At 40.7% G+C, this 24,381-nt stretch overlaps 3 protein-coding genes across 5 annotated transcripts; 2 read left to right on the top strand and 1 right to left on the bottom strand.

Moving 5' to 3' along the window:
- The first annotated feature begins 28 nt into the window (after window positions 1–28).
- Window positions 29–3,993, top strand: LOC104603913 (transcription factor bHLH143-like). Of its 2 annotated transcripts, none has more exons than XM_010268080.3 (4): window positions 29–310; window positions 703–1,377; window positions 1,582–1,744; window positions 1,861–3,993. In XM_010268080.3, the coding sequence occupies exon 4, from the start codon at window positions 1,878–1,880 to the stop codon at window positions 2,940–2,942; it is 1,065 nt and encodes a 354-aa protein (XP_010266382.2). In that variant the 5' UTR covers window positions 29–310; window positions 703–1,377; window positions 1,582–1,744; window positions 1,861–1,877; the 3' UTR covers window positions 2,943–3,993. The 2 variants fall into 2 exon arrangements, with proteins under 2 accessions (XP_010266382.2, XP_010266391.2); XM_010268089.3 differs by having other exon boundaries at window positions 124–310; window positions 769–1,377.
- Window positions 3,994–13,214: 9,221 nt separating this feature from the next.
- Window positions 13,215–17,288, bottom strand: NPH3 (Phototropic-responsive NPH3 family protein). 2 transcript variants are annotated; one of them, XM_010268110.3, is made up of 4 exons: window positions 16,948–17,288; window positions 16,682–16,751; window positions 15,200–16,492; window positions 13,215–13,970 (listed from the first exon to the last, which is right to left on the bottom strand). In XM_010268110.3, exons 1-4 carry the CDS (start codon window positions 17,058–17,060, stop codon window positions 13,410–13,412), a joined length of 2,037 nt encoding a protein of 678 aa, XP_010266412.1. In that variant the 5' UTR covers window positions 17,061–17,288; the 3' UTR covers window positions 13,215–13,409. The 2 variants fall into 2 exon arrangements, with proteins under 2 accessions (XP_010266412.1, XP_088743708.1); XM_088887582.1 differs by having other exon boundaries at window positions 16,682–16,814; window positions 16,948–17,254.
- Window positions 17,289–21,662: 4,374 nt separating this feature from the next.
- On the top strand, window positions 21,663–22,388 carry LOC148791253 (uncharacterized). The gene has a single exon (XM_088888135.1). It carries the CDS (start codon window positions 21,663–21,665, stop codon window positions 22,386–22,388), a length of 726 nt encoding a protein of 241 aa, XP_088744261.1.
- The last annotated feature ends 1,993 nt before the right edge of the window (window positions 22,389–24,381 follow it).

Raw genomic sequence — 24,381 nt, 5'->3', positions numbered from 1 at the left:
TAACACATCTGTGCTTAATGCTTATACCATTATTAAAATCCATGTACAGCCGTACAGGACGATTACTTGCTTTTTGGGTTCACCGAGTCGCTTTATAAAATCTTCAGATCCCTGTGCTCTGCTTCTCCACTTCCGACTGTGGCTTTACATTTGGTTTGGAGTCTGCCTCTGTTCCCTCCTTTGGTCTCTCCTGTCTTCCTCGGCTATCGTTTTCGTTGGATCGCTTCTTTCGTTTTTAAGAGAAGGAATCAGAGCACTTTTCTTTCATATTTTTTCTCGGAACCTGGGTTTCTCCTTGATTCTTTTCATCGTAAGTCGTTTGATCTTGTTTCTATTGTTCCTGTGCTTTTGCAATGTTTTTTTTTTTTTTTTTTGTTAGTTTGTTCAAAATTTCGCTTTTTTTTTTTCTGTTATTGCAAGTTATTCCCTCCACCCCCACCCCTACCAAAATAAGAAACTGGCATTTTTCTTTTTATTCCTTCTGAATATATTGGGAACTTTTTTTGTGAAAGGTTTTCGCTATACATGGTGCTTGATCTTTGAGGTTTTTTGGTTAACTAGATTACTTATCTCAATTGTACTGGTTTCTCTTTTCTTTTTCTTTTTTTTTTCTTTTTTATTCAATTCTTAGATAAGGTTTTGCGGAATATAATTTCTCATAATTTTTTTTCATACTTACATTGGCTCTTGATGTGTTGCTAGGGAAAAAGATCTGGCTTTGTTCCCAGGATTTGCTTTTGAGATCTGATTCTAAGAGTACTGGAACAGGAATTTCGAATGGTAGTAGGAAGAGGACGACCAGAATAAACAGACGTGGCTACTTCTGTTAATCAGTTTTCCAGAGAGGGAGAACAGCATGCGGTGGCTGAGTCTGTCCGTCGATGTGTTCCGGAAAGTTGTCTCTTTACACCTGTATTGTAGAGTTATTCTGTAAATCTTTCCCATAACTAAACCCTAATTTAGCTCCCTTACCTTCTTTTTCACTGTCCATGGCATCCGATCTCTTTGTTGTCCTCCCAAGCTATATCCGTAAGATTGGCTGAGCAAACATCCTCCAAGAAATTTAAAGACAACCTTTTGCTAGTTTCATTCTGGGTCAACCCATTTTCTTTTAAATCTATTCTGTTAATCTGTTCTTTTTAGTTTGGCGTCTTTATTAGTCTTTCTGTCTCTCGCTCCGTTTCGTTCTGTTCTGTTCGGCTTTTATCTAGTATTGGGGTAGGTTGAGGGATTCTTCAAGGGTCGAGAGAAGTTATGGTGTGCCAAGCAGCTAGCCAAACACGATTCCGAGCGTTGAAACACGAGAATGGGATTGCAGGGAGCGCGACCATTATTGTTAGAGTCATAGCTTGCTTTCAACCTTTGCAGGATTGCCAGGTTAGTGTATATATATAATCGTTTTTCCCCCTGTAGCCAATTGAGCTGATTTTGATATATTTTTTTAACCCAGTAGTTCTATGATATCTTGTTAATGGTCACTGGTGACTGTAAATCCTTGATACATTTATCAGACTGTAATCTTCTCTATTGATGATGGGTGTTCAGACTTTGAATCTTACATTTTCTTTCAATGTTTGGCAGGCCGAATACTTCCGTCACCTGCTTAAACCTGTTACGTAGATTGCTTCCTCGTTTGCTTTCTTTAAAATTAAACTGGAGGCAGTAGATATTTTCTGTAATCTTGAAAGGTGGCACTATTAATCAAAGTTGCTGATAACCTGATACCGTTGTCATCTGTCTTCTGGTGCGTTTTGCAATGTTTTAATTTTAGAAAAATAATATTAATTGAATTTGGCTATTTGATCTTTGTGGTTTTCGCAAGTAGAAACAAGTGATGATGTATTGTGTTTTGTACCTTAGGTGATTGCTTCGTGTGAATGGGAAAGGACTACGATTTTTGGCTTCTCCACCAGCATTCTGCTTGGCAATCACCTAATCTGAATTGCTCTAGCATTCCGGTGGATCCCAGCCAACAAAATACTTTCCCATCTTTCATAAACCCTTACGCGTATATGGTTTCTGCAAATGGAGCTTTGCCAGGATTTGAAGTTTCTGGGTTACCTCACTTGAAGATAGCCCAGGCAAATGAACGGCATGGGTGGTTTTATTGCTTACCACGCTATCGCCAGGCCTTTGTTCCAAGCCCGAACTATGTTTCTAAAGACAAGTATTCTGCTGATCCAAATGGAGCCAGTGGTGACGCCACAGCCAATGTGGTATCTGGGTCTGTTGAGAAGAGATTACTTGTTATTGATCAGTCTAGTAATAAAACGAACTTGATTTTTGGTTCTGTGGTTGGTACTTCTATGCACCATCCAAGTACCAGGACTCCCAAACCTGAAGAAGCATTAACTGAAAGAAGCCCTATCTATAACCCTGGTCCCCTTGTCTCCAGTGGCTTGGATGGCAATCAATCAAGTGCTGACCAAAGTGAGATGCAAGAAGATACCGAGGAACTTAATGCGTTGCTATATTCTGATGACGAGTATGAAGAAGAAGATGATGATGATGAAGTGACAAGCACAGGTCATTCCCCTAGCGAAATGACAGTTTATGAGAGGCGGGATAAAATTGAAGGAAGCACAGAGGAAGTGGCTAGTTCAGCTGGACCAGCTAAAAAAAGGAGGAAGCTATTTGATGGAGAGTCATCAATCATGGACACTGCAAGTTCTGTAAAACCCAATGGATCATGGGAGTATGAAAGTGATGCTGAATCAAGCCGTGTAAATAGAACAACAGGCAACAAGAGATCATGGGAAATGCACCACTTATCAGGCGATATGCAGTTGAGGAAGGAGAAGATAAGGGAGACAGTGAGCATTCTGCAGAGCATAATTCCAGGTGGGAAGGGTAAAGATGCCATGTTGGTTCTTGACGAAGCAATCCAATACTTGAGGTCTCTGAAACTCAAAGCCCAAGGTTTGGGAACTAGTACTCTTTAAGTAGAAAGACTTAAACCAGTGGTGGCTACAGAAATTGTGTTCGGTTTGTTCTTTGTAGTGTCTTAGTAGTGGGAAAACTGGTTTGTACTTCGTAGTTGTACAAAGGTTATGTAGACTTGAGGATGGTTCATGGTTGTGGATTGGATTGTGCAGGATAAGAATTCCCAATATGAAAGACGAGGGAGGCAGAAAAAAGGGAGGCGGGAGTGATGGATTTGTGTGATTGAGTTTGGAGTCGGTTGTTTTTTGTCTTGGAGATCTCCATTCCCACTCTGCCTTGCATTTAGAGCATGATTCGTTGGGAAGAAGTTAGAGAAGGGAATGCTGTTTTATTGTTCACCGAAGAAGGAAAAAAAAACACCCTTTGTCGTATGCTGTTAGAGTTTGAAGGATGGAAAGAACTGAGGGACTGAAAGTGGTGGCAAAGTTGATGAGGAGTCGCCGGCGACCGAGGAGAAGGGTGGGGGGCCGGGTATGGAATATTAGTATTAGTGCATGCGTGTTTGGTAAGTCGGGACCCAGTGTTGTCAACCTCTTTTTGGGGCCATGTCGGTCATGTTGAACTGTCCGAGATTAGATGGCCTTGGTATAGAAAATTAGGATGGTGTAAACTGTAAAGAAAAAAAGGAAAAAGCGATAAAGCAGAAAGGTTTGTGTTTATGGGTGACGGAGTAAGGAGGGCACAAACACAAACGCGAGGGTTGAGGGGTCTCCATTGTTGTGCGGGGCTCACCAGTCACCACCGACGTCCCGTCCGACCATCAAATTATGCAATTTACAGTGGTATCCTCCATCGATCATAAGCCTTATCAGTATTCTCCGTGGTATCACGTGTGACCGTGGAATGAAAGCGCCAGCTGCTGCTACTACTATTGCTAATGTTTAAAATGGGTCTTCTCTTTTGCAAGGGGACCCAGCCCTAGGAGTCTGAATGATGTCTTTGATGTGTTTTCTTTTGGTGTTTTGTGTGTTGTTGCTAAAGACTACTGCCGCATGTGGTTTGTTGGGTCTGTGGTAACACTAATAATAATTAACGCGGGTTGTGTTAAAATGGTCATTGATGGATGATGTGGTGGACTCGTGGGCTGGTGGGTGGTGGGTGGTGCTGATTGGAGTGTTGATGAGACAGCGGGGGTTGTGTTGGGCCATGGATCACACTATTCACTGGGTTTGGGATTCCTCTGTAGTCTGTGTACGCATTCACTCTTTAGCGTTGTCTTTATGCTTCTCGCATGCACGCTTACGAGTTATGAGCTTGAGAAAACGATGTATGAGATTTTCTCTTTTTCGTCTGGTCGGAGTTTGGAGAGAGAAATCACAAACCATTTGATGCCTTCCACTTGATTTCACTAGTCTTGTCTCCTATGCCCGAACCAACACCCTATATGGTCACGGTGTATTACCATTAATTGCAGTTAAATTGTGCACCCACCGGTAATCTGAGTATGCAACAGACATTATGATCGAAAAAATTGAAAATTTTAATCAATTCCAGAAGTTCGTTGGACAACCAATACCAGTTTGTTGGCCGCTCCTCTTTTTCTTAGTTAGGGTCCCGCACATTACATCAGTCATCAGGTAGAGACTACTATGGAGAAAATGGACACGAGAAAGAAAGAAAGTGATCTCTAATTTCAAAATAGCTCAAAACTGGTAGCCCGTAACATCAACGAATATTTCAAGTATCAAAATTCAAAGATAGATTTTTTTTTTTCTTCTGACAATTTGATGAAAGTTGTTTAGCTAGTGCGATTAGCACTTCAGAACAAATAAACCTTGTTTTATGTCAACTGGTGGCAGCTAACTGGCAAAGGGTACATGGGGAGGAGTCTTATCGAGGCATTATCTGTGCGTAGTGATGGTAGCAGGGTGGGTTGGGCAATGGGGAAGGGCTTTGTAGATTCTACACCTTCAAAAACCGCAGTTGGCTGGATTTTCGAATCCAAACCCTCCCTTCATTTTAGGGTGCAGTAGGTTGGTCCATAACCTACATCTAATTTTGTTATTTTTTCTTGTATATAAATAATAAATCAGAAAAAAAATATATGAACAAACATTAAGATTTCTAATTATTTGATAGAAACATGTAAAATACATATCAACTATCAATTATCTTGTTCAAAACATTATTAAATTCAATATATAATACATTAGCACTAGGGGTAATAGGGGTTATGTATTAATAATTTAGGTATCGTTTGACAAGTCTTTCTTGAAAGATCTGTTAAAAGACATAACGGGCTTTTACATAAATATTTTGACAGCCCACAGAGCGTTTGGTTGTAGATATATCTTTCCGCGTGAAGATGAAAAAAAAAACAAAAGTGAAAGCTTTATTTGGAGTTTCCCTAAAATAACCTCCCATTTTCGAGTCTTTTCAATACAGTCTTTTGATGGCTAGATCTTCCCACAACTAGACTAGAAAAGATGAAAATATGGGCTGCCATGCTTCTAAACAGCCAACAACCCGTGTGAAAAAACACACCAAATGGGACCTTAATTATAAACAATAAGGGTATCTCAGTAAATCTAATATATGAATACCCGCCAGATGGATGGCATTCCTATCTTGCCAGCTCGAAAATTCATATAAGATTCAGAATTTTTCATTGAATGACCGATCTAGCAAAAATTTTCGGGGTAATACAAGTGAATAAGGTTACAGAAAATGGGGATAACCTAACACCTTACTTCATGGAAAATTGTCTCGGTAGTAATTGTTTACCAAAAAGAGGTTGTAATTTCCCATTACTTTTTTATTGTTACAGGAGAGCAAGTGCTACAAAATTCAAAAATCTGGAGATATACTAATCAAATGTCTTTTCACACGTGTTGTTATTCAAACCTTTTTTTTGGTAAGTTGTGTTACTCAATCTTCAGTTCTTATCTATGCATCCATCATTCTTGTCTTCCCTTTTGTTATAAAACCTGGTTTCCTTCTCTAAACTGGTTGGTTATAGGCTATACTTATTGAAATATTTGCATTTCTTGCTTTTTTTTTCATGTGTCTTTAGCAAGTTGGGACGAATCACTACAAAATCTGACTCATCCGACCCAATTATACATACATCTAAAACATTAAAATTTATATAAACTATTATATTTAAGGCTGTCAATGGACTCAAAAGTCCGGTTTCCCATTCAACTCTCAATCCAATTGCTTTTTGATTTAGACGTTAGAATTTGCATCCAGTCAATAATCTGTGCACTATGGACGTGATCTTAATTTTTCAAGATTAATTATTTTTAAATTTCATTGCATCAGAAATAGCAAAGGTTCCACTAGAATCTTTCATGGGCTGTGTTACTCTAAGGTCAGGTTAAGGGTTTGGTTGGGTCTAGCCCTCGAGGTTGTGTTTGGTTTGAAGGAAAAGGAAGGGAACCTCTTCATTAATTGACTTAATTTCCCTTCCTTTCTTTCAAACCAAACACAGACTAGGGTTCGTGGTACCCTTACCTCATAATGGGCTTGGGTTGACCGCACCTCAACTGAACCCGGCCCAAATTGTTCCCCTTGATTTGTCATGGTGGTGGTGCAATCGTGCCTGGCAAACACTTTACGTTGATGAATCTCTTTCCAGATAAATGTTGTTGAAGTTATGATAATTGCCTAGTTTAGCAGCTTTCCATGCAGCAGGAAAATAAGTAAATAACTTTAGCCACGTCAACTATCTTGATTCTTGAATCACAAAAATCTTGGTTGGGTATCCCACAGGTTTCCCCTAGAGAGTAGAGGCCAGAGTCACACACCACTACGTAGAGCAAACTCACCTAATGCGCCAACTTTATCTTGACCTTTGATTGCTTTTCACATAACCATTATGGTATTGTTTTGTTTGATTTAATTTCCTCAGGCTGCATTTGGAAACAATGCAAATAAGTGTGAATGCAAATATGTAGAGTATAAAACGGTTCATATAAATTATAAAATTGGGTTAGTTTTGCACTGATAAATTTATCTTCTTACTAAATAGATTTAAGCTCAGTTTAGAACCAGTACAAATGCAAATATATACAACATAAATGCATACAAAATAATACAAAGTATAAGGTTTTGCACTCTACATATTTGCATTTGTACTCCTTCCAAAAATCAGACTTGGCTATAATGGATGCAAACATGAATTCCAATAAAGCATATGCTTTTGTTCTTTTATCAAAGGCCCACTTGAATGCAAATTTACTTCTTTTTTATTGATGTCCTTTTACATCTTATTGTCAATGTAAATATGCATTGATCTGTCATTTGTCAATGCATAAATATAATGTTGCCAAACACAGGCAAAAGTGAAACAGAGTGCAAATTTACCCTGAACTGGGATTTACACTCCATTTGTATTGTTTCCAAACGCAGCATCAGGATCATTTTCATGAATTGGGATTTGCTCCACACTCCGACCTCACAGCCTTATCCCATCGTGTACGAGAGATGTTCCCAATGTGCGAGACCAAATCTGCTCCTCACACAGGGCACCTTACACCGACCTCACACACACATCCTCCCATGCATTGGGCACATCTTCCGTACTTATAAATTATTATTCATGGGAGATGTTCCCAATGCACGGTGGATGTCGGTGTGAGGCGCCCATATGTGAGGAGCAGATCCTATCTCCTGATGTGCAGCCAGGACATGCTGTGAGGTTGGTGTGAAGACAAGATCTGGACTCCATTTTTATATACTTTTACATCAGGTGAGCCTGTGCAAGGTTCAAAAAATTGTTACGTATCGGCCTGTATCGGCCGATATGTATCGTATTGGGCCCTTCCCGATACGCCCCTATAGGGGTTGTATCGGGTCAGGGCCTGGTTCAGAGGGTAGCCTGGACTTAAACCGGCTCCTCTGAACCAAAACTGGAAAAAAAAACTGGAAGTTAAAAAAAGGGCCGATACTAGTCAATATCGATACTTTGAACCTTGAGCCTATGCGATGTATGGAAAAATCTAATTTTATGTTAATTATAATAAATTTCTTTTAATTATATATTCAAAATTAATAGTAATAAATTACATAACAAATTCAGTTAGTTGAATTAATTAATGAAAATTACTGTAAAATAATTATATTTTTAAAAAGAAAAATATTAAAAAATAGTAAGAGAAAAATGAAAACAATAAATCTAGGAATTAAGAATTATATTTTATTAATGGCAAATTACTTTAACTAAATTGGTAATTACAAATTAAATTTAAATACAGTTATATTAACATTAGTGCTAATTATATTTGACCCAACCCACCAATCAAAGACCCGATCCACCAACCTAGATGACTTCATTGTCCTCACCCGACAACGTTGCTATAATGTTCGCTGTCTCGCTGAAAGCAATCACAGTAGCATGTCAGGGTGGACCATCATCGCTATCCAAAGGGATGTCATTCCCATTCAAATGCTCCGTTCGAGCCAATAACCAACCCAGCGACCCGCCGACCCGGATATCCTCCTCTTCTTCACTTGATAGTTGAGGCCTATTTACCGATTAGACTTCAAATATCCAAATAACTACTTCATTGAGTAATGGGAGTGACAGGTAGCAATTTGGATATTGTGAGAGACATATTGTTGGGATCGAAAGGCAGCACTCATGGAGCAGTAGGAGTGGGCAATGGGAGAAATATTATTGGGTTTGGAATGGTGCAATGGCAGAGTAGTAGAGAGTGACGACCGACGAGCAGCGGTTTGTGGTATCTGAAGTTGTCGGAGGGAAGAAATTGATGAAACAAGTGCTAGAAACGAAAATTAGGAGCCGTGTGTCACTACTACACAGTACATTTAACAAACTAATATCGATTCCCATAAAGGATCCAGGTTCTTTTTACCATCTTCACACGCACCTATCAATTTGGACTTTGGAGCCACAAATTAACTATGAAAGAATGAGAAAATGAAGCTATGGCTACCGATCCTTCTCGAAATTGAAATTGAAATCTTTATGTTTCAAGTTTGTTGTTCCTCCTCTGAACTGATGGGTGACTGGGTGTATTCCGCTAAAATTTATAGCAATTTCAATTCAAACATAATAATAATAATAATAATAATAATAATAATAATAAAAGAGCTTTAATTTTGGATAAATTTCTTAAATTACCTTTATGATTTAGTTAATTGACTAAGTGTACCCTTACTGTTTAAAAATTGACTATTGCTACCCCTACTGTTTTCGACAATTAACTAATACTTCCCTTACCGTTAGGACCGGTTAACAGAAACACTAAAAAGACTATTTTACCCTTTATTCTTTTTCAAATTTTCAAAATAATATCAGAAATATTTACTAACTCGAGCAATTTATGCTTGTTCGCCGATTTACTTGAATAAGAATGAATTTGTGGGAAGGTGGTCTGTGATTGAGGGACTAATGCCCTAGTTGAGAAGGGTGCGGTTGTACGTGATGGGTGTGGATTGGGGAACACGGAAGCGACAACCATTTGCTCCCTGGTGGTGGCGGTGGCGGTGGCGGTGGCGGTGAGAAGGAAGATAGGAGATCTAATCAGGGAATACGCCTGATCTAATCCGAATCCAACGACATTACTGAGTGGAATCGTTTTACCAGAGTATGTGATATGTGGCGTAGGTGGTGGAGGAGAGTTTCAGGATTTCCAAAGGTGAATGCTTTACTTACGAAGGGACCTAAATGTTTGAAGCTGCAAATAGCGGAGGAGACGAGGAGTTGATCAGTGGCATACTGAGATCTCCGACAGTGAGTATCTGATCGGTGGCGATTTGGGTTCGAATATTCCAAACCTACTGCTGAGAATGTTGTGAGGATGCCCATGTTCTGGTTTTAGCTACTAGGAAGAAATCAAACGGTATTGCTACTGAGATCTTCATCTCCATTGAGTGCGAGATAGGTTTGGGAAACAAACCCAATCAACATTCCCAGTGGCGCCAATGCATTCTTTCTCGATTTTGCAATGATTGAACTTGAATTAACAGGACCATCCACTCAAGTCAATCAACGATGGCCTTTCGGAGAAATCTCTTGAAATGAACTCTTGAAGCAAATAAGAAGTTTGGGCATATATTGCTCTGTAGCAAAGGACCTACAGTAGATAAATTCTTGAAAAGCAGAAGAAATTTCTAGGGCTTTCTCTATTCTATTACTATTAGAAGCGTGTAAGAAGTTTCGGCATATCTTGATTTGTAGCAAGGGATCTATAGTAGATAAAGTTCTTGAAAAGCGAAAGAAGTTTCTAGAGTCTTCTCTGTTATATATTAACAAAGTCGTCGGTGTTAGGCTTTCCATATCATTTTTTTATTTGGTTTAATGTTTTATATGCTTAGAAGTTGTTCATATTACGGTTTCGATTGAAGAACGACAGGGTTGATTTGGTTTAATTAAAGGATGAACATTATTCCACGCACCGGAGGTGAAGATGTCAGCGGCGAAAATTGTGCCGCCAGACTTCCAAATGTGGATTCCGGGTCTCTTGCTCACCGCATACTAACGAGTATGATTCTCTTTGTTGCAATGGCATTAATTTGTCTTGTTCTTAGTGCGGTGATCAATCCTGATAGAGTTTCTTTGTCTTTTTTCCAGGCCAGTATTCTTCTCTGACGCAAGTCGATATAATCAGCAATCTCAGTCTTTCAATCTTTGAGGTTAAATCTTTTGTTGATAGAGATGGAGGGTAAAATTGGATTTTTAAAAAATTTATATATCACATGCAAATGAATTTTGATGGAATATTAACGGACCTTAACGGTAAAGGTAGAGTTAGTCAATTGTCATAAATAGTAGGGGGAGGGTTAGTCAATTTTCAAACAGTAAGGGTACACTTAGTCAATTAACTAAACCATGAGGATAGTTTAAAAAATTTACCGTTTTGATAATTAACAAGTTGGAAAGAAAACATGAAAAATTTAAACGAGAATAAGAAGATGGTGGATCCCCTGTCCACAAGAACTCTACCCATGTCTACCCACAGAGATGTTCCTCATGTGTGTAGACATGGGCAGGAGATCCGGACTCAAATAAAAGTTTTCGGAGAAACTGCAATGAGCATTGGTTAGAAACAATAATTTAGGAGCATTTTTAGGGGTAGGAGATATTTTAAAAAACATTTAGGTAATTGATTCTAATAAAAGGGAGAGGGGAAAAGAGGGTGGCATGTTGAGAGAGTTAGAAAAGGCATAAGAGATATATGCTAGGAACGCAGGGTTGGAGAAGGGAAGAAAGAGAGGCCTATGTTAATTTGTCTTAATATATAGTAATAGATAATAGATTCCCCGTGTACATACTACATACACTAAACGTTCTCAATTATACTCCTGCAGCTTGGACTCAAATCAATTTATTTTTTGAGAAAAGTAGTCATTTTGTTTCTTTTAAATTATTCCACATTGCCAAAGCAAGAGGACTGTTTTATATGATTTTTTTCTCTATTCCCCTTTGTTTTAGTGTTTGTCCACCTTATACTAATTGATGAATTCTCTCTTATTCCATATTGCCAAAGCAAGAAAACTGTTTAATTTGCCCATGATTTTCTCTCTATTCCCCTTTGTTTTAGGGTTTGTCCACCTTACACTAGCTAATTGATGAATTCTCTCTTCTAGGACTCCAACATCTAGCCTGGATGAGGATCCATATTTGCCTTTGGCATGTTAGATAGTGTATAGATTTGCAAGCAATCAATGTGGAGGTGTCTCCTTTAATTTGTGTCTGCAGACTGCTGTTGTGGAGGTATCTATATATCCTTGTGGAATGCGGTGAATTAAGTCGGTCCTCCAGTTATAGGTCTCGGTTCTGAGTGGCAGAGTGGGCTATGATACCATGGAAGATTAGGCATAGTTGCGAAGTTCCTCCTGGTTATGGTTTCTTCTCGTTTCATTCTTACTTCTTCAGATGTCTTAGCTCATTCTTTACTCGGCACTCAGCCATGTAGCCAACTCCACTTGATATATATTCCCACTACATTCTATACTCTTGATTTGTCCTTAGTGTTCTAGTTATAACTTTCTTTCTTAATGTAATCCGCATTTTTTTCAAAGACTCTTAAGGTCATGTTTGGTTTGAAGGAAAAGATAGCGAAAGGAATGGAAACATTGGAAAACCTATGCAAAGTTTTCCTACATTTCTCTTCCTTTCCTTACTTTTTCCTTCAAACCAAACACAGCCTTAAGTTTACTCCAACTAGAAGGGTGGCCATCTTAAAATTTTATTAATCAACTATTATCAAAAGGGAGGAAGCTAGATTTACAAAGAGGAGGACCTTGTATGGGTCTTTAATTTTCCCTTTCTTTTCTTACATTTTTCTTCAAACCAAACACAGCCTTTTCCTTCAAACCTTGTATGGGTCTTCTTTCAAAAGCTTCATTAGGTCACATGTAAGGATCTCATTGTTAATGTAAGCTACTATTTTCATTTAACTCAATAATTAGTGAATTTTAAGAAAAATGGGTAGGAAGAAACTAGATATTGCGTGAACAAGAAGCTGCATGTATATACATCTGATTTGTGCTGTGTGTGGGAAAATTCAGGGTTGAACTGCCTTTTTTTTCACATTTGTTTTTTAGGTTTTGTTTGCTTGCAGCAAATCTGAATCAGATACAAATTGTGCATCCAATTCAGTTTTGCATCCAATTGTTCATAATTATAATTTGTGCTCTAACAGTTGCAAAATTTGTATATTTTTTTTCTCATTTGCACCCACTGGTAATGTAAATTTTGTATGGTAAAAACTGATGCAAAAAGTTTCACCCCTTTCTACTTTTCTCCCAAACAAATAACCCCTTATTCTCTTTCATATAAGGTGAGAAGCACATCTTTGTACATCTTATTTTATTTCTTACAAATAAAGACGTAGTCTAATCTAAAAGATAAAGTCAAATATGAAGAAACCAGGATTTACACCCAACCGATTCATGCATTTACACTGGTGCAAATGAAATTCCCGAAACTGTGTCTTAATAATAATTTGGGAACTTCTGGTACGGAGGTTTTATTGTTGGGAATAGGGACCATAAGACTCGACATGTTATGGGCAAATATTAAATCCAAACAGTGTTAGACTCATGGCAATTGCCAAATTGCCATTCATGGTCATGGATTTTCTTTTCTAATATAAAAAGTAGTGGGTATGGGACCGGTTAGGTTGGGGGAGTGAGAACATGGTCCATCTAGTGGGCCCCCCACCATTGGAGAAAGCTTCAATGCAAGGTTGGTACAGGACCGACAATGGTTGGGTTGCTTTTGGAGTGACAACTATATTTACCCATCCAGATGGTCCTCTCTCTCTCTCTCTCCAACTGCAAGAATTTTGTACGTACAGTTACCAACCCATTCCTTGAACGTTTTGTTTATTGATGAAAAAAAATCTATTTAATTTCCCTCAAAAATGAAAAACTAGGGGTGGGGAGGGGGAGAAAGGAAAAGGCAAAGCAGCTGAAGATCTAAAGAAATTAAATGAAACGTAAATGGCGTCATTTTCTGTATGCTTCGTTCAATAATATTTCTCATTGCTCGATCAGGAAATAGAATTCCTCCACCTTCTGGGTCCCTTCCTTGTCTGTTCAGAAGAGGCTTGTATTTGGGATCCAGCATCCTGGATCTCTGAAGATGTCATCTTTGTGAACCTGCTGAGCTTCTTCCACCCATTAGTCCATGCTGATGAATGTTTCTTGTTTGACATCTTATCAAACTGTCTCTGCAAGCTATCCATGTCATTTTGTAGTTCAAGGTACTTGGCCTTCATGCTCTCAAGCTCGAACTTAAGTGTGTTGATATCCTTCTTTTCTGTTGCCCATCCCTCCTGGAAGGACTGAGGGGTCCCCTCCAGCAAAGCTTTTCTAGTCGAGACCATGGGCTGATAATGTTGAGCTTCACCCCCACTTTCCTTCAGGTTCAGGGTGCTATTGGCTATGGCATTGCTTATCTTTACCTGTTCAGAGAAGAGTACTTGCACCACCACTCTCAACGGGAGCCTTTCATTTTGGGCAGCATGCATGCAGGCATCCATAGAAAGTTTCTGGCAGTCCATCACGCGACAGAGTCGCTTCCTTTCATGCTCTGAGAGCGTTGGGTGAGCCTGTGAATTTTTGGAAAAGATTGGAAAGTCCAATCAAATTGGGAGATTCATCTATATATAAAATTTGCTGCAATTAATGTATTGTATAAAGACTATCACTTAACCGTTTGAATTTGCAAATGGGCAGCTACCTATAATACATACTATAGTGATAGTTAATTACATTAATTCCCATGTACGGATACCCAATTCATCTTGTTGGTCAATATTAGCATGTAGTGGTGGAAAGAGTTGTCACTGCTAGCTAGTTGACAGGAGGAATATATATACTACTTCCTCTATATATATCCATACAGGTTTATGCTTCTCAAGTAAGTTTCTCTGGGAACCATTCATTCTGGTAAAAACAGAACAATGTGTACATTTGCTACCACCATCACACAAGGAGAGCTCTCTTGACAGCCCAGGCTGTCGAAACGTAAGACAGCCAAATTAAAGTTTTGTCTCCTATTGGCATTAACTGTTAGGCTTTTTTTTTTATTTTTTTTTACAGTACAAATTTTTGCACCCCAGTTAAGTTTTGCATTTATCTGTTTATAACTATGATTTGCATTCATAGCTACTTGATAGAAAAATTAAGAAATTTGTACTTTTTATCTCATTTGCACTCATTGGCAGTTCACCTTTTGCATCCCAAAAATTGATGCGAAATTTTCACCACCTTCCCCTACATCAATTCCCTCTCATATAAAATGGGGTCCCAACATCTTGCTTCTTACCTCACTCCTAAACAAATAATCCTCCTCCTACCTCTATTGGAGATAACATCATTTTATTTTTTACAAACAAATAAAACAAAGTCAACACTGAAGCAGAAGGTAAAACAGAATTTACACTCAGCCTATTTGCACCCCCATTCATTTACACTATGCAAATTAAATTGGCACTGCAGACTAACTGAGCCTTAGTGAAATGTTTTATTTATGTATATACAATTTCAAAGCATTCAACTGTTATTGTTATCATCTACACTTGTTATTATTAGCATCACCAATGGTTATAGAATGTTCACAGATGAGATGATTAATATCCGCGCATGATAAGTTATTGTATGTATGAATGGTTTCGAAATCATAAATACAATTAAAATATGGTTAGGGAATAACAGTTAGGCTATGTTTGGTTTGATAGAAAAGAATAGAGAAGCAGAAAGTTGTTAAGGAACTCTCTTATTTTCTACCAATAAACCAACACAACCAAAAGGTGAAGAAGATTGAGATCTAAATTACCTTAAGGTAGGAATCCACTGCTCGGTACAGCCCATCATCGCAGGTTCTTGCCGATTCTGGTAAGGCCTCTGCCAAGACCTGGAACTTCGTCAGGGAGAGGTTTCTGTCTCTAGACACCTCTGTAAGATAGCTGTCCACAAGTTTGGCCACTCTCGTCTTTGCATTAGGAACATTATTCCTAGGCATTCCTTCAAATCCGTTCTTCTCGGAAAATGATTCGCCTGGACTAGAGTGTTCCATCTGTTCCTGAACCAGAAAATGCTCCAGAAGCCTTTGAACAAGATCCACATCGTATAGGGTCTCACCGTTGTAAGAAGGAATGAGAAGGTCTGACAAAGTAGCCTGTTCGAATTGCATTCCCACCCGTTTCTCTAACTCAGTGACGAGAGCAGGAGCAACCTTCAACATGTTTGCCATTCTCAGAAGCTGCAGAAGGAAACTGCAGGAGACACTATCCTTCTGTGGAGGAATTACGCTTATCAGGCTCTCCACAATCAACCGTTGCTCTTTGATTTGAGAATTCCTTTGCTCTTCTTTTGTGCCTGCAGACACGACCATGTGCAGTCCACCTATCCAGCTACTAATACTGCTACTGCTATTACTGTCTTTGCCGCTGCTACCTTCCTCTCCAGTACCTTCTTTTGTCAAGCTCAAGCCCGGAAGCCATTTTGATGCATAGTGCATAATTGCTGCTCCGATCAACTCAAACCTCATTCCTTTAACCTTGATTGCTGTAATAACCCTGACGAAGTGGTCGATCCTGAGGATTGAGACATCCTCAAACCACCAATCTGGAGGGACCTGTTGATTCTTACTGGGGCTTGATTCCTTCATCTCATTCCATTTTGGGCTGGAGGAGATATGTGTAGGTTTCCCTGTGTATGCCCATTTGATATCTTTTGGGTTTGCACAGGCCTTCCAAGCAATGGATTCGCTGCATCTACGAACAATTTGCAGGTTTTCTGCCCATGGGGACAGCTGCTCACTGCTTTTTAGTACTAGAATGGAATCTCTCCATGACGACAAGACTACGTAGCTGAGAAAGGCTTCAGTCTTGAATATAAGGTTGCCTTCTTCCAAATCCTCTGTCATCTCAAGGTACTCTGCAGCGCATCTCAGACCAGAGATGTTGGTGGCAGTGAGATCAACAGCAATCCCATAGCAGAATTTGGCTACCAGTTCAAATGCATCAGCACCTCCTGGAAGATCGTCCAAGACTATCTTGTTGGTATTCCCATCTTCCAACTGATATATGATTCTGCTCATCCTTCCACACCGCAAAAGCAGGGGATACTTGAAAGACACACAAATACAAGCAACCAGAAGTTAAAAGAAACCTTGAAATTCGAAAACTCGGTTGATAATTTTCTAGGATTCAACTTCAAGCCACCAACATATCCATTTGAAGCTTGGAAAAATAATTGGAGGCTCTGGGAAAACTAGAGAACGAAAGCTTAGACTCTGGAGCAGAGAATTAACTACCTTGTGTAAGTAGAAACTAACATCTTCGACATGAACCAGAAGGTCACTCGGAATATCTGTTGCAACAAACCTAATGATAGAGCAACCCCACCAGTTAATTAGCAACTTGCTTGCTCTGTCGATGTCAGATATTCTAACAATAATAGATGGAGAAGAAAAGGAAATCACGTACAGAATCCAGTCATATACGAGTTCATTTTCAAGCTCTAACAAGACAAAACAATGTATTCAAGCATGAAAATTAGAATGGAAGTGGTCTAAATTACCATGACTGATCTCTTCGTTCAAATCCATTAGTCTGGACTCCATGTTTGTTTGAAATTACGACTCCATTTGTGTACTTCCTCTGTCCAGCTGATTCGCTCTCCAACTCCCACATGATGGAAACCTGAACCCCAATAACCAATTAAGCTTCTCTTAATGGAGAACCCCAAAGAGAGAGGAAGATCACGAAACTGCACAGAAACACGGAGCAGGAAGCCGGGTTGGTGAAGTAATCAAAAGAGAAGAAGAAGAAGAAGAAGAAGAAGAAGAAGAAGAAGAAGAGCACATGGGAGTGCTTGGAATTATATCAGATTGTCGGGTTCTTTGAGATTTTTCAGTGCCCTTACAGGCTGTAGAGTGTGCAGTCTCAACGACGTTTTGGGATAATTTTCACTGCATCGTTATTTGTTAAATTTTCACTTTAAGTCTAATGCAAGTATAAAAAAAATGGTGGTATCTTATTGAACGGCATAGACATGGAATAATTTTTCATTGTATTCTTTGAAAACTCATACAGATAAAAGAATTATGCAATAATATGCACACTTAATAGGTTATATGAAGAAAAATATTAAAATCAAACAATAACGAGAAATGTTATACATCATACAATAATTATCATTCTATTTTAATTTTTATTTTTAATTACAATATTGAAATGTTGTATTTATTTATTATTTTTATATAAATAATAATTATTAATTTTTCAATAATAAATACATTTCGATGATAGGAGATTAAAATTGAAGTAAAAGAGCAATCTAAGTATTATTTTTGTTTGGAGAAATAGAAACATATAAATGCATATTGAGCCCTATCTTTTGATATTTAATATGATGAACGACACCTTACCATGGTTTTTAAAACTGAAACGGTCAGGGGTCTGGTTATCGGGTCAAACAGTTTGACCGTTTGAATGAAATGCTCTGCCAGTTCTGATAGAAAAATATAAAAAATAAAAATAAAAAACAGTTAAAAACCATTCAAACGATTAACCGCCCAGTTCAATGGTTCGTTGACCAAAATCAACAGTTTTTTGGGAAAATTTGGTTTTTGAGAAAAACGACTGACCAATTCCCGATTTTTCTGGTCCGGTCTAATTTTGAAAACCATGCACCTTACACTAGAACATATCTTACCAATATGCACAACTACTAGTATGATACATACCCAGTTATAGATATCTATCTACTATGGCACAATATGCCCATAGCACTTGGGAAATATTCTTGGCCTAAAAGCTTACAAAATCGGATTTACCACTATCATTAAGCTGAAGCTTGGGCCACTTGTGAGGCCCACAATATAGCAAGCAATTTCAGAAACAGGTACATCATTATAGAAGGTGATTCAAAGTTCGTTATCCACTGCCTCAACGACAAAGCCAAACCGCCATGGAGATAAAAGCATATAATTGAAGACTGCAAGACCATAGATATAGCTTAAAAGGAAAAATTCAGTATCAATATGTTTTCAGAGAAGCAAATATAGTTGCAGATTAATTAACCAACAAAGCTCGTAAAATTTCTATTTTGAATCGGCTGATTCCGAGACCTTTAACATTAATTTCTTGCTTAGATTTTTGAGATGTGCTACCCCAGAACTGTATAGCCCCTCTGTTATTATCCCGTTTTATCAAATAAATAAATAAAACTTAGTCTAATGTAGAGAGCGGAAATTGCGCAACTTTGATTTGTGGCCTTGTGTTCTTTATCTCTTTGGATGCGCATTTCATGATAAAGGATTTGTTTTTCCTTTTGTTTTTTTTTTTACAATCCCAATACATATGCCTCGTTTGGTGAAAGGGAAAAACGGATTTTTCATGCTGCAGATCTGCGTGGCTAGTGAAATTCAGAGTTGCGAATAGACAGTATATACGAGGCAGCTAATGGTGGGTGGTAGGTAAGTGCAAAATATAACGTGGAAGAAGGAAGGAATGCTCACCATTAATGGAGCCCCCGGCATTCTAAGCATAGAGCACGTTCTCTACCTGTAGACGTGTTAACCAACTCGTGTACTCGGTCCAAATAATAAAGGCTAGGAGGTTGGTTCGTTGAATGGTTTTGATCTTTGAAGTGGGCCAGTATCTCTTGATTGCATGCTGGCCCATCTACCAGGCCCACTTGGTGAGAATGTGTACACACAATGTAATAAAGAGTTGTATAGTAACCAGATCAATAGGCGTTTGCACATTGCACCACTTCATAAAGAACCTTTACTGTGTCAGGGCAGCCTCACGTGAAATCGTCCTCCCACAGGCCACAACCATCTGGCTGAAATAGGTGGGTCTAAAATGATTCTGTCTCATTGAATATTGATTTCAATTCTCACGAAGGGTGATTTGGTGTGACCTAGTAAAAAGGAGACATGTGGACATGACCTGATTAAGAGGTGATAATTCAGACCGGCAAGCCTATTTTGAAATAATTGAGCTCGAGTATTCGGTCACCACAGCACAAGGGCCGCTTCGGCATAAGGCTTACCTCAGTGCAGGGCCACCTCGGCACAAAGCTCACCTCGGTATTCAATCCAATTCGGAACTAAATGACCGAAGTATTGACTCGGGACCAACAACTCAAATCGCCACGTAACTGATTCCCACGTAACCAACTCCAGAGGTCTCTCCAACAGATCCTGAATCTCTCAAGATCACGATGAGCTAACAGATCCTGACTTTTTTGAGATCACGATGAGGACTCATCCCGACTCAACCGGAGTCGGAAGTGGAACGATAAGCCTTACCTGTATACTGCTCCTTTGGAAGCGGAACGAACTCTATCTCCACACCCCGGATATCCCGGGGCTCTTTCGTGAGCTCCAGGCTACGTCAGTAGATAAAGGCACCAAGCCCGATGGTGCAAGGTACGCATGATTTTTCTACTCTCTATCTCTCTAAACTCTCAAAGCTTTTAAGCTCGCATCAGTTTACTAACTTAAGCATCGAAGCGACTTCGTCGGGCTAGCCACCCCGAGTTCTCTGATCTTTTCTTGCAGATTCACCTAGCTCGCCGTCCAACTGGAAGTCAAATCATCCTCCAGCAGGGAGTAGTCAGATCGTGCAACATCAATTGGCGCCGTCTGTGGGAAATCAATCAAAAAGTCATCCCTCTTACAAGCTATCAACTTTCTGAATCAATGGCATCTTCCACTCACGCCGAACAGAGTAGCAAGATGAACGTCTCCGGGGGGCAACCTCAACTTCCTTCAGTGTGCATTGGCTAGTTCACCATCCCGCTCACTGTGCCCCACCTCCCCCAGTGGTAAGCACAACCATTTCTGAGCCGTTTGTGGTTCCCCCTGGAGTTGGACGGTCATAGTTCGATGACCTGGTGCAATGTGTGTGGGCCATTCAGGTCCAAATGCAGCAGGTCCAGCAGTTTCAACAAAACCAATAGTACGTATTCTACCAGCAGCAGTTCCCCCCACTGTCGTAGAGTCAGCAGCCGGTTCCACCTTGACACCCGAGGGTCCAACAGAACCAGAACCGACCACGCGTGAACCAGGATATCACTCGATCTCCCCACCGAGTCGAAGAGACTTCCCAAGTCTCACTTCCTCCTAGAAGTCAAGTCTCACCTCGCGTAAGGAGAGACGGTCAGATCACTCTGCCTGCTTCACAAGGGAACCTCGGAAACAGATCCGGGGATACTTAGCTGAACAGGGCTAATCTTCCTAGGCGCTCGCAGCAAGATGGGTCACTTATAGGTAATTGGTTCAGGGTTCTGAGTGTGAACTCAAAGTAAGGCCTCTCTGTCCATGACAGCCAGCCCCAGAATCCCACGAGGAACTAGGAGTTACCTCATAGAAGAACAGTACCGGAGCATACTGAGGTTAGCAGCACCAATGCTGAGCCGATGAAGAAGCAGCAATGGAGGCGTCGCAAGGCACGCCGAACTTTAGCCCAGAACATCCAGCTTGCGACACTGAACCAACAACAAGAACAAGATAAAGGTAAGGAGGAGGCGAGCTCAGTAGCTACAAAGGCAGCTCCTCCCCTACTTTCCGGGTCGTCTCCCCTGTCTCCCGAACTCTTGGCGACCTCGATGCCCAAAGATTTCAAGATGCCTCCCCTGGACAAATATGACGGATCCTTTGATCCTAATGATCATGTGGACTCCTTCCAGTCCCAGATAAACCTAGTTGGGGCTGACGAGTCTTGCATGTGCGTGGCTTTCTCCATCACTTTTAAGGGGGTAGTTCGGACATAGTACCGGAACCTCGCGCCGGGATCGATCAAGAGTTGGGTGCAGTTTGCAGAGTTATTTACCTCGCACTTCATCACCAGCAAAAAGTGCCCGAGGTCGCAGGAGAGTCTCCTCAACGTAGTTCATCGACAAGGGGAGTCAATTAGAAGCTACATCAAATGTTTCAATGATACCTGCCTGTAGATCCCTGACTTAGACTCGTCGGTAAGACTAATAGCAACCAAGAAAGGCAAAACTCAAAGAGAGTTCAAATGGCATGTGGTGGCCAACAAACCTAAAGACATCATAGAATTCCTCAAGCTAGCTGACCTGTTCATCGGAACCGAAGAAGAGATGAACCAAAAGACTAACAACCCGGCAGAGAAAAGAAAGAGAGACAGTGACAACACAGGTAATGACGAGCATAAAAGAAGAAAGAGTAAGTCCCCGAGTAGAGAAGGAAACAAGTCTAGTGCCGATCTCCTTCGCGATCTCGCAAGTCAGGTCGGCACTCCAGGATCCCACCTGTTGAAATGGCAAACTACACACCTCTCAACGCAAAGCGAGGAGAAATCCTAATGGCCATTAAGGACTCCTCCTTTGTCAAGTGGCTTCCTAGGTTGAGGGGAGATCTAGCAACAAGAAACAAGAACGTCTACTGTCACCTCCACAAAGATCACGGGCACAGTACGGAGAACTGCAGAAACCTCCACGACGAGAAAGAGGAGCTCATCCGCCGCGGGCACCTGAAAAACTTTGTACAGCGAGAAGAAAGAAATCAGTCAGATCGGCCAGCAGATCGGCAAGGAAACCAAAGAAGGAATGCTTCCGAGTCCAGTAACAAGCAGAACGAGTTGCCGCCAGGGCAGTTGCCCGAAGAGAGACCGATCCATAGGGTAATCAATATGATTACTGGTGGATCCATCATCGCAAGGTGCACTTCAGCAGTCGAACGAAACTCAGTCCGCGAACTAGAAAGCGAGGAGCAGAACCCGCCAAAGCGACCCCGACTTGAAGACCTGATTTACTTCACGGAGGACGATGCACGCGGGATCCAGCATCCTCACGACGACACCTTGGTGATAAAGCTGAGGCTAAACGATTTCGAAGTCAAGTGCATCCTGGTGGACTCGGGTAGCTCGACAGACATATTATTCAAGGACACATTCGACAAGTTGCAGCTCCGGGAATGCGACCTAAAGCCGACAGATACTCCCCTGGTAGGCTTCAGCGGCGAGGAGGTCAGACCTCTAGGGTGAGTTTTGGTACCCGTAGAGGTCGGCACGTAGCCGAATATCGTGAGGTTCGAGCACACATTTCTGGTGGTTGTGACTCCCTCTCCCTACAATGCCATAGTAGGTCGGCCCATTACATACGCCCTACGTGCGGTAGTATCCACCTACTACCTGGCAATGAAGTTCCCAACATATTATGGAGTAGGGGTTGTGCGAGGTGACCAGCTCAAATCTCGCAAATGCTACGTAGCCGCCCTCAAGGGGAAAGCCAAACTAGCGGCTGACATCGAGCTCGAACGACCAACGGAGTATGCTGACGAGCGAGCTACACCAACAGAGGAGATGGTCTACATCCCGGTCTCAACTGATGATCCAGCCAAGACTCTCCAGATCGGTGTTTCGATCGAGGAGCCACTTCGCTCTCAGCTGGTAAGCTTTTTATTAAGAAATTTAGATATATTTGCTTGGTCTGCGACAGAAATGCCTAGAATAGACTCTAAGATTTTAACTCACAAGCTAAATATCGATCCCTTAGTCAGGCCAGTTAGACAGAAAAAGCGCAACCTCGCCCCGGAACGCTAGAGGATAGTCGATGAAGAGGTTGGGCAGCTCTTAGCAGCAGACTTCATCAGGGAAGTCCATTACCCAAGCTGGGTAGCTAACATAGTTCTGATAAAAAAGACCAATGGCAAATGGCGCATGTGCGTCGATTATACTGACCTAAATAGAGCCTGGCCAAAAGATAGTTTCCCGTTGCCCAAGATCAACCTCCTAGTGGACGCAACCTCAAGCCATGAGTTGCTGAGCTTCTTGGATGCCTACTCTGGTTACAATCAGATCAAGATGGACCCCGCTGATGAAGAAAAGATGGCCTTTATAACTGAGCTCGGGTTGTATTGCTACAAGATCATGTCCTTCAGGTTAAAAAATGTCGGGGCAACCTTTCAAAGACTAGTAAACAAAATTTTTGAGTCGTTAATTGGCAATAAAGTTGAGTGTTACGTTGATGACATGGTCATGAATACCCAGTATTCAAAATTTTTGTTAAATAATTTGCAAACTGTTTTCCAAATTTTACGAAAATATAATATGAAACTAAATCCCAACAAGTGTGTCTTCAGGGTCACCTCGGGTAAATTTTTGGGCTACATAGTCAACCGACGTGGCATCAAAGCCAACCCCAAAAAAATAAAGGTCATCTTAGATATGGGACCACACCGCAAATTAAAAGAAATTCAGAGGCTGGATGGCCGAATAGCCGCCTTGAGTCGTTTTATGTCCAAGTCGGCAAATCGCTGCCTACCTTTCTTTAAATCTATAAAAAAAGAGTAGAGACTTCGAGTGGACTGCAGAGTGTTAGCTCGTCTTTGACGAGCTAAAAAGATACTTAGCCAGCATCCCAGTTCTGACCCGACCTGAGGAAGGGGATATTTTAAAGTTGTACCTCTCCGCGAGTGACGAGGTGGTCAGCTCGATACTAATCAAAGAGGTAGATCGGGTCCAACAACCCATCTATTATGTTAGCAAAGTTTTGCAGGATGCTGAAACAAAGTACCCAGAGATCGAGAAACTGGCGTGCGCGCTAGTCATAGCAGCTTGCAAGCTTCGTTCGTACTTCCAAGCCCACACCATCGCCGTCTTCCCTAACAAGCCTCTGAGACAGATCTTGCTCAAGTCCGAGGTGTCTGGCAGACTGACGAAGTGGGCTATCGAACTAAGTGAGTACGACATCCGGTATGAACCTCGGATGGCTATCAAAGCCTAAGCCTTGGCCGACTTGGGACGAGGAGCCCTGGATTCTCCATGTCGATGGCTCGTCCAACCAACAAGGAAGCAGTGCAGGAATAATTTTGTATGGCCCAAGCGAGGTGAAGCTGGAATACGCACTCCAGTTTGGGTTCACAACATCAAACAATGAAGCAAAGTACGAAGCATTAGTCGTCGGGCTCACCCTAACCATAAAGATGAAGGCAAAGCACCTTGTCATATACAACGATTCTCAGCTCGTAGTCAACCA

This window comes from Nelumbo nucifera, chromosome 5 (genome assembly GCF_055504915.1).
Source record: "Nelumbo nucifera cultivar China Antique chromosome 5, China Antique-T2T, whole genome shotgun sequence".
Lineage (NCBI taxonomy): Eukaryota > Viridiplantae > Streptophyta > Magnoliopsida > Proteales > Nelumbonaceae > Nelumbo > Nelumbo nucifera.
The sequence above is the reverse complement of the archived record's forward strand: the minus strand, read 5'-3'. Positions and strand labels throughout refer to the sequence as shown.